This window comes from Aulonocara stuartgranti (assembly GCF_965226115.1).
Source record: "Aulonocara stuartgranti genome assembly, chromosome: 15".
NCBI lineage: Eukaryota > Metazoa > Chordata > Actinopteri > Cichliformes > Cichlidae > Aulonocara > Aulonocara stuartgranti.
The window spans coordinates 14857508-14867752 of NC_138951.1; the positions used below are offsets into that span (position 1 = coordinate 14857508).

At 37.4% G+C, this 10245-nt stretch overlaps 1 protein-coding gene and 1 long non-coding RNA gene across 3 annotated transcripts in view; one reads left to right on the top strand and one right to left on the bottom strand.

Moving 5' to 3' along the window:
* The window catches only part of LOC309689929, a 28041-nt gene extending 24823 nt beyond the window's left edge, over positions 1–3218 (top strand). The window contains exons 5-6 of the long non-coding RNA XR_014271559.1: positions 1138–1202; positions 1900–3218. This is a non-coding gene — a long non-coding RNA (uncharacterized lncRNA). The remainder of the gene's footprint in view (positions 1–1137; positions 1203–1899) is intronic.
* Positions 3219–3374: 156 nt separating this feature from the next.
* On the bottom strand, positions 3375–9890 carry taf1a (TATA box binding protein (TBP)-associated factor, RNA polymerase I, A). 2 transcript variants are annotated; one of them, XM_082506632.1, is made up of 11 exons: positions 9629–9890; positions 8021–8194; positions 7551–7714; positions 7337–7450; positions 7044–7242; positions 6694–6815; positions 5625–5783; positions 5258–5324; positions 4914–5037; positions 4667–4821; positions 3375–4131 (listed from the first exon to the last, which is right to left on the bottom strand). In XM_082506632.1, the coding sequence occupies exons 2-11, from the start codon at positions 8145–8147 to the stop codon at positions 4049–4051; spliced, it is 1314 nt and encodes a 437-aa protein (XP_082362758.1). In that variant the 5' UTR covers positions 8148–8194; positions 9629–9890; the 3' UTR covers positions 3375–4048. The 2 variants fall into 2 exon arrangements, with proteins under 2 accessions (XP_082362758.1, XP_082362757.1); XM_082506631.1 differs by having other exon boundaries at positions 9625–9890.
* Positions 9891–10245: the final 355 nt, after the last annotated feature.

The following is a 10245-nucleotide window of genomic DNA, read 5'->3' on the forward strand; positions in this document are numbered from 1 at the left end:
AGCCACTAAGCCAACGTGTACTGAATGATTGTGTTTACATCAGCGCTAACTTTGATTGTAAATTTTTTTGATTTAGTTGCAGTCGTAGTCTTTTGACTAGAACATCATTTAGTTTTCTTTTAGTTTCAATCGACTAAATATCATAAGATCATAGTAGACTAAATCTAAAGTTGATTCAGTTGAATAAAATATAAAGTGTTAAAGTTTGCCGTGGTTTTACCAGTGTGAGTTGCTCCATGATTTAGAAAGCGTTTCATTTTCCTTGATATCAAACGTGAAATGTGTCCATGTGTCTGCTCTTGCCTTCTTCCCAAGCACTGACATTTGGTTGTATTTTTCATGAGAAACAGGGAGCAAGCGTGTTAGCAGAACCCTCCCACCCAGATCAAACTGTGCGTGTCTAACCTTACCGCAGACAGACTGCTTCTGACTGGAGGACTTCCGAGCTTGTGCCGCCTTTCTACACAACCTAATTGGTTCTGATTGGATCGTCTCTCCAGAATGTTTTCATTTAATTTTTATTAGTTGACGAAAGTGTCAGTACCTTTCATCATAGTTTTTGTACTCATGCATTCACTTTGATTTAGTTATCCTCTTGCTTTCACTGAAAAAAAAAAAAGAAAAAGCAATTGATGAAAAATATGACAAAAATTATTAGTCAACGAAATTAACACTGGTTTACATGATGTTATTTGGCTTAAATAACGCTGAAGTCTACATTAACACCAGTATTGGAAAATCTTACCCATAAAAAACTTTGTTACTTTTCTATTGCTGCTTGTAAGTTCAAGTCCTCATCCGGTTCTGTTCTAGGGCCTCTACTTTTTCTGCTGTTTATATCTGCTCCCTCTTCAGGACATTTTGGACATTTTTAAGAACTGCTATGCACTGCTAAGCAGGTGACATTCAGTTTCAACACATTCCGTTTAGTTTTAAGATATTTCTAAGCAGCCACCCTATGATAGCTGGGATAGGCACCAGCTCCCCCACAACCCTGAGAATATGTGGAAGACAGTGGATGGATATTTCTGAGCTTCGGATCTTGCAAAGGTGCTTAGACACTTTTAAAAGTTTGATGGATAACATTATTTTACAACTTAAGAAAATAATAGATATCCTTGTTTGTGTCTCTCACAGATTTGGTATTGGAAACTCCAGGTTCCTTTGCCACTTTTGCTATATCTTCTATCAGGAACCTACAGGTAACTTTTAACTCAGTTTTCACTTAGGATACTCACATTAAAACCTCTGGTTTGCTCTTATTTTTTATCATTTAAGGAATATTGCCGTTGCCATGCTCTGATCTAGAAATTGTTTTTCATGCTTTTATTTCATCACATTGGGGTTACTGTAATTCATTGTTAACAAAGCTTCCTTGGAACCTCTGCAGGTCAGTCAGAGCACTGCTGAGAGGCTTCTAAGTACTCACATGTCACATCGTTGCTAATCCAGTTGCATTACTTCCCTATTAATTATAATTTTGAAATTCCCCACAAAAAAATAATTAACGTTTAAGTTGCATTTTGTACACAGCTGAGTGTCTGTACCATTTAGATGTCTGTTAGGCCTCCAATCAACAGAACATTGCTCAGTGGATGAAGGTGAATTGCTTGAAATTAGGCTAAATTCAAATCTTTACAGAGCTAGAAACAAATACTGTTCAATAAAATTGTGAAGTAATTTGTTTTTAAAGCTGAACGGAGTTATACCACAAAACGTCCAAATATCTAGTGATCAGCGAGCATAATTCTGTGATATTTCAGACTGTTTAACATTAATGTATCTACTGTTGCTTGAATCATTCTAATTTTGTTGAAATGACTGGGAAAATAAGTTGGAAAAGAGCATGAACTCCCCTCCAGCGTTTCAAAGAATAATAATCAGTGTGTTTGTTTTCAGGCCTGATTACAAGTAAAGACAGAAATCAGCCACCTGGTACAACCACTTCACTGTATTAGAAATCTCAGTCTAGAGCTACTTGGCGCCTTGACCTCATCACCCTGCATATTCATCACACTGGATAATTAGGACTGCATTCTTGGAAATATGTGATGTTTTGCAAGAACTACAGATTTATGGGTATAGCATCTGAACATCGATATCAGCTTTATTTATGGTAAAAATGTTGCAAAATGTACACGCTTGTAGAATAAAATGTGAGAACGTGTTAAAAAAAACTTTGAAATTGTAATTGAATATTTTCCCTTGTAAAAATGCTTCAGACGCTTGTGTTTAAGTTACTGTAAAATAAGTAAATATCAGTAAATATGCCATTTACTGAAGGTGGTGGAAATGTTGTGGTTATATAAATTGTTTTGGGTAAATGTTAAAAAAAAAGAATAGGGCATGGAGAGTTTTAAATTCAGTTATTATTATAATAAACATTGACTTTTTCCCAGGGGGGAGAGGGATACATTACTATAAGAAAATAAAATAAATTGCATTGGATCAGCCAAATTATTATTTTGTATATCAGTACTGGGCCAGTGCATCCTTATTAAGCTCCGGGTGTGGGATTTAAGTGGTTGATTTAGCCTTAAACAGGAATTTCCTCTTGGATACTTCATCCATAAAATAATCATCCACAGTTTATATGCTGGTGTGTAACACGTCACAATAAAATGACAATATTTTGATGATGGTTTTATCTGTACTGAGCTTCCTGTCTTGGCAAAGCACACAGAAACAGTGCAGGGAGCAAAGCTGCAGGTTTTAATAACAGTGTTTTGAACAGTCGCCTCAGACTCTCGCAGCTGCTTATGAATTGGTCATAAGGATGCTTTCTGTTTGTTACTCTAGATGATCCCTAAGTTGGGACTGCTCCAGCTGCTAAGATTTAAGGAGAAATTAAAGTCAGAAGACACCAGGTGCATGAGAACAGATGAGAAAAATGATTTGTTGGTGAACAATTCGATCCCTGGACAAAAAAAAAGAAAACTGCCCTTTTAACCTTCAACCAAAGTCCCTACAGAGCGTCTCCAAGGCAGAAAAATGACTGCTTCAGCTGTGAACATCTGCGTAGATTAAAAAAAATTTGAAAAACACTGGGGGGGGGAAGCTTTAAAGAGGTCACAAACAGGACAGAGACCAAAGAAGTGAACGTTTACTGACTTGATTCTCCTTGCTACTGCCCGAGTTTTGAATTTTCGAACAACATGTCTTACGTATTCCCAGATCCGTTCTGCAGCTGCTCCTGTGGTTAGGCAAGTGCTTTGGGCTCTGGTTTATGTAATGACTGCAAAGCAACACACATATACAGTACGGCTGACTGAGCTGCTGCATGGCCAACGCTGTGGCAAGCCGAAACAGAATCATTACAAACACTTTCACTTATTAAATTGGCATGCTGCTGAATGCAAGAGTTTATTTCATGGTTCAGTGCAAAGGAGTCAAGAGCAACGCCAGGATTTGAAGGCCAGAAACATGCCCTGATACTAGATTCATAGGAACAGAAGTATTTATCTTTATAGACAGAGAATAGAAAAAATGAAGCACTAGGAGTTTAAGTGGAGCCTTTTGATATGAAAAGGTTGACGTGGATGAATTCGTTGTATGGGTGTAAATATAAACACAAGTCAATTATAAGCAAACTCAACACACTTTTGCATTAAACGACTAAAAAAACGGAAGAGTGTAGCAGCAACCACCTGCCAGCGAGTCTGTCTTCCTTAAACGTCCTCACAACACGCTGCTCAAAGGTTTGTGATGATGGGTCTTCTGACACGTCAACAAAGCTGTCAGAGAGAAACTCCTCTGAGCTCTGTGCATAATACATACACTACTAACGCTTATGAATTTAACACTCAAAGGTTTGCTGAGGTCAGAATAAAACAATGTTCATAGAAACCATAAATCGGACATGAACACTAACAGTCAGAGGTACACTTTTCAAAATTAGGTGATCATACCCTCCAGATACCCAGTGCAAAAATGCAGAACAAGAGCTCCACACAGTGGAGAAAGTAAATCTAGGCACAATTTGCTCACGATTTTGGGAACGTCACAGACTGCCGGAGGACCTTTAGTTAACATTTAACAAAATGGAGCTTTAATATCTTCTTCCTTTTCTTTTCTTTGTCTCAGCTTTGCCCTTCACCTGTGAGCCATTCACGCTGTACTTCAGTGGTCGGTCTGTGAAAAGAAAATACACAAAATACAAGAAGACAGAGAGTAAATGTACAGCTTTTACTGTGAGCTTTTAGCAGCAATGGGAGACATTTGCAGTAAAACATGACAAAGTTGCTGCTGTTTTACATAATATAAAACATTTTATTGAGCAGAATGTGGGGGGGATAGCAGAGTGATAGTACACTGACTTTGTCCTATTGCAACATTTATAGCAGATTATAGTGACAGTGTCGGCATGCTTGATAATCTCATTTTGCACCAAAACATTTTGTCGTTTTTTGTTGCTATTATACTCAACATTTGCCAGTAATTATTCACACAACTACCTGGCAATCCAAAACTGTAAACTATTTAAGCCACTATCGCAGTAACTAACAAAAGCAGAAAATATTAACATTTTAGAAAACTGAGCAAGATTGCTTTTTTCATTTTTCCTTTAAAAACTGTGATTAAATTAGAAAAATGACTAATTAGTCATGAGATCTATGTCAAGACATCATTTTCAGAATTAATTCCACTAAAATGAACACAAACCAACCTGGGAAAAGGATTTTTGTCAGCGAAGCTTTCACTTCAAAAAGCTCGGGGTTCTCCTTTGAGTCTTTCGTGGCATGGAAGCTCGTCAAGTGCAGCGCAAGCCACCAGTCTTTTCTTTCAGCCATCTTTTCACAGACAATGTTCTCCCAGTCTACTCTGTTAACATTACACAACAGTAAGAAACAATAATAAAGTATCATCTGTTTCAAGCTGAATTAAAAATATAACTTAAAAAAAAATGCACATACTGATTTTGAAGCTTTTGGATCACTGCCTTTAAACGGATCCACACTTCCAGGTTGCTCCCCCAGCAATTGAAGTCCAGCATTTCCAGGACAACTCCCAAAGCTTTCTGGGTGTCACTTTGTTTCTCTTAAAGAGCAAAAATCATATATTTTTTTATTACAAGAGAGAAAGAATGATTTGGAGAAAATCAAACAAAGGAATTAACATTACCTATTTAGTACTGTCAAAACAGAACAGCTAGCTGTAAATAACTTTTCTATACATTTACTATCATCGATTTTGCAGCAAGACTGAACTTTATTTGGCCAACGATAGACATTTAAATCCATATTTAATTCCCTTTTACCCGACTGAAGCAGGAGAGAGCTATACTCCAGCATCAACTCATGGCTGGGGACCAATGCATGGAGGACCTACAGCAAAACAAAAGGACATTTTAAGCTTTTGAAACTGAACTGGATACAGTGTGTCTTTTCATTTTTGTCCACATAGCTTTAAATCTAGTAACAGCCAATTTAAAACCTTATTCAGTGTGAAGTTTAACAGGGATCACTCCAGTTTTCCCTCAATACACAAATACACAAACTATAAAATATTAATCATTAATACCATTTGAACACCTAGATTCCAATTTAAATTCCATTTTTTGAGACATCTTTAAAGCACTGATTGAAATAGTAATTAGTTACAGTGAGTTTCATATGCAGCTTTACCTTCAACACTTTCATCAGTCTCTTCTCCGAAGCACCTTGTCGCTTTAAATACTGGTAGAGGTAGACATGCGCATTGGGATTGGGTGGGAAATTGCTGTCATACGCATAGTCATTCAGGACTTGCAGAGCCTCCTTATGATGCTCATAAAACTCGAGCATCTGCCAAAAAAATAAAACAACGGTCATGTAATCAATGCTAATATTTTCCTTACACTAAACAACAACAAACCTATAAACAGGGCAACATGTGACAAACAGAAAGAGGCTAAAGTACCAACTCCACTCACAGGTGTATTTCAAACACTTTATCTTGTATCCACTTCAGAATACCAACATTTTTCCTCTCAGGTTTGGAGACCTATTGATTGTCTATCCAACCATGTGGTTACGTCAGTGAACAAATCTCGCCCTGGTTTCACTGAGTGCGCTGCTGCTAGCTCCTCCGTAATCTTAAACTCTTTTTTATCCCATGTAAAGAGAACTAACTGGGCTATGTCACTGATATCAAAGCTCTGGTCCAGAGCCAAGGAGAAAAAGTCAAAACTGTCTGCTTTGTTTTTCAACTGTAGCTCCAGATTTCCCCACAATGTCCTTGATCCATCTTGTTATGGATGTTATGTTAGCATGTCAGAGTGCACCTAACGTCCACCAGAGAATGCCTTACAGCTTATTTTGTAGGAAAATGCAAAGCTGGTCAAACATGGATGCTGGTAGCATCCATAAGCTCTCGTATTTCACAGTGTGATTAGTAAGTAAGTATGTCTGTGGAGGTTCTAAGTCATCCAGGTCATCGTAGTCTAAGGAGCAGGGAAAGAAAAGCATCTGGACTTCTTTAAGTTGCTTGAAGATGTTTCACCTCTCATCCGAAAAGCTTCTTCAGTAAGAAAGTAAAAGGTTATTTATATAGCACTTTTCACAGACAGATGTCACAAAGTGCTTCACAAGAGAGGTAACAAAAACACAGTCATAAATACATCATGATAGGCTTCAGCGCCCCTGTGATCCTGAATTGGATAAGCAGAAAAAAAATGGACGGATGAAGGAAACGAAGGAAGGAATGAGTGTTTACCTCAACATATCTCAGTATGAAACAATCCCAGACGCCTGGATTTTTCAAAATCTCCTCAAGATTCACTGACGCTTGCCTGAAGTAGTTTTGCATGGTTTGATTGGAATCAGATTCATAATAATCTGAAAAAGAGAGCACCAAACATCAAAGATGTGAGCCCAGACAGACAGGTTTTCACACACAAACACATTTTTCCCCAACATAATGAATTTAAACTGCTCTGTCAAACACGCAGTTCCCATGTCTGACCTGTAGGTGGCAGTGTGACTTCACACGAGCCTCCTACACGCATCTTACTGAGAAACCTAAATAATGCATGTTCTGGGCTGTTATGCTGCACGTTGCCTTACCGCTGCTGGAGCGTGTGGACTTTTTGTCACACCAGATGATATAATCCAGCAGGCCCCTGTACGCCTGGATCAGTTTAATATTCTGAATCTGAGCTGCTGTCTCTTTCCCGTGCCTCCAACTCTCAGCGCTAGCAAGATGCCGCTTTGCATCTTCAATCTGCTGGTGGAGCAGGAGGTGGAAGGAATGTTCCAGAGAAATCTAGAAACACAAAATGACAACACCTCATAAGAAAAAAAAAATATGCAGATTCACATGAAAACTACACTGCGGCCACTTTTATTAGTTGAAGTACCATTAGGTAATGTCTAAATCCCGAATGCTTCATTCGCTCATAGATGGTGTTGTAATCTTCCATTGTTGAGTTGGGATGATGGTGAAAGATCTCAGTGGCAGTTCTCCAAATAAACTGAAATTTCAAAGAGAGCATTAAGGTCAAGGATGAAAATGAATGCAGTGTTTAAAGCTGAGTGTTTAAACAAGTCTTTATTAATTCTAATAAAATCTACCTCCTTAGATGGCTGCGCTGTGAAAAGATTTCTGTCTTCTAAAATTTGGGGGTAGTACACCATATATTCTGCTGCCTCCTCCCATCTGTGGTGCAGCATGGCTTCTCTGATGCGCTCCCGACACATGCTGGTGGTCCGGCGAAACCCATTCTGTTGAGTCTGATCTGAAGATGAAAGGTATGAGTTCCAAACCTCAGACAACATTGGATTTGTGAGGCTGATAGAAACATTTTTGATACCTTTTAAATTTGTTTTAATAAAGAAATAAAATATTTGTATTTCACATTAAAGTGAAGAAATTATTTCTTAATTACCGCTGACTAAACTTTTCTATAATGTAAAATCCAGGACTATGTAGAAGCCGGCAAACAGTGTACCATACATTGATCAGTGAGCAATAAGTCTTGCATCTAATATGTCCTCTGCTGTCTAACAGAAAAATTTATTTATGGAAATTCTGTACAACCCACCTCCATAAATGGGTTTAACCAGAGGGAACTTTGATTTCTTCTCTCCTTTTGAAGAGTTGTCCTCTGAGGAGTCAGAGTCATTCTCTAAGTCAATGTGAGGCTCCAGCTCTCTTTCTAAGTCATCCATAATCAGCACAGCAGTTAGACTCAGTCAGGATACTTTAATCGGCTCATCTGCAAGAAGAAAATTAGTAACAAATACATAAATGTATTTTTCTTCCTTTTTAAAAGGTACGTATTATTATATAAGACAAAGCAATCAAAAACAGGCACCATTAGTGTCACTGTTTCATGAAAACTTATTTAAAGATATGCATGACAACAAATTCCAATTACACCACAGTGCTACTGCACTAAAAATTGTCTATCAAAATGGTAAATGAACTGGTTCTTACATAGCACTACTACTCTATCTGAGCACTCAAAATGCTTTACACAACTTGCCTCATTCACCCATTCACACAAACACTTTTTCTATGGTCTTTCCCTGTAAGTGCTTTCTATCTAAACTTCACAAGCATTCATACGCTGATGGATGCGCCGGAGAGCAACTTGGGGTTAGTATTTTGCCTGCACAATGCTACACCAAACCATATCATGCAAAAATCTTAGATACTTTGGATTCTCATCCACATACAGAAAGGTATCTGATGGCTCCCAAATTTATTGTGCAACATGATAATTACTCCAAACATGCAGTGCTTAATTAATTATGTTGTAAAAAAAAAAAAGAGAGAGAAAAAAAATGTTAGAAATTATCAAAAACTTGTTTAAACTAAAAAGTACATTTGTTATTTATTAGTCAAATAACAAGCTGAATTCACTTTGTATACCCAAAGTTGAGCTGAGCTATTTTCTTCTGGTTAGGAAGTAAACAGAAGTAGTAATAACTGTAATTTGACATCTTAATCAGAAAATAAATATCATTTAGGGTGGCTGTGGCATAAACCCTAATAAATTTGTTAAGCACTGTATATTGCCAGAGTCCTTTTTGAAAGAAAGAAAAAAAAGCAGTCAATCTCGGCTTGCATACAGACACAAGATCAAATCAGGCAGCTTGAATCCACTATAGAAATGTTTGGAACAACCTACCCAGTAGCTTAAAAACGTTGGGTATGAGAAAATAGAAGCATTACTGCTGTTTTAAAGACAAAAACACTCACTTTAGGACTTTACTTGTGTCTGGGTATTAACTTCCTGAGAAGGTAACGGACAAAATAAAAGTATTCAATACTTAGTAGAGGCTGAAATATTTGCACAGTACTGCATTTAAACAGGTGTGCTTGCCAATAGTTCAGTGATGTGTATTAGAGCAAGACCGCTTCAAAAGCTTTCATAATATAATTGGTCACTTTATACTAGAGTTGGCAATGTGCAATTGATAAAACTTTGGACATCTACACATGGGATATACCAGTGTTATTACAGTCTTGTTAGTGCAGAGCTATTCTTTGCAGCTGTATTTGATGCTAACTCACTAGCTTTCTTCACAACGGCTTATTTAGAGGCCAGCGAAAAACTACAACTTTAAGTTTTAAGATATCAAGAAATGAACATTTTTCCACAAAAGCAACAAAGAAACGGTCTGTTTTCTTCTGACTTACCCACCAGTTTTAAGTTTGCTCAGACTTTTCTGGAGAAAATTGTTTATCCTCCGTACCGATGTTAACAGCTACCTGCATCAGAGAGCTAACGTCCTATCCAACGAGCATTGCTGTTGTTAATCTTGAAAATTAATATAATGCAACGGATTGCTATGCTGTTGATTACTGTGACTTCCACACATTGTTTTTGACCGCCATGCTTTAGTACCTAAGGAAGTACAGTAGGAAGCTACGCTGCCATTGGCTGCTGTACCCGGAAAGGGCGGGGCAAATACTTTTCTCCTTCCTCCTCTGAATTGAAGCGAAGAAACCTTACAAAACTGACTCCTGTTTACAGATATTTCCGCTTTTGTGTTTCTATAAAATGCTGCGTTCAAGAAAAAAATAGGAAAAACAAGGATAAGAAACCCTAGACACAAATCAGCATTGTTTACCCTCTCCACTTTACTTTCTCTACGCTTTTATTTATATTAAACATTGGCAGTGTATAAAATACATTATTTTGTCACTTTTTACATAGCTCATGTTATTCACGGGTTTTTTTTGTTTATTTTTGTTTGTTTTGTTTTTTTTTACCATTACTCCAAAAATATTTAGCTATGAAATACTGAACTTTTTACT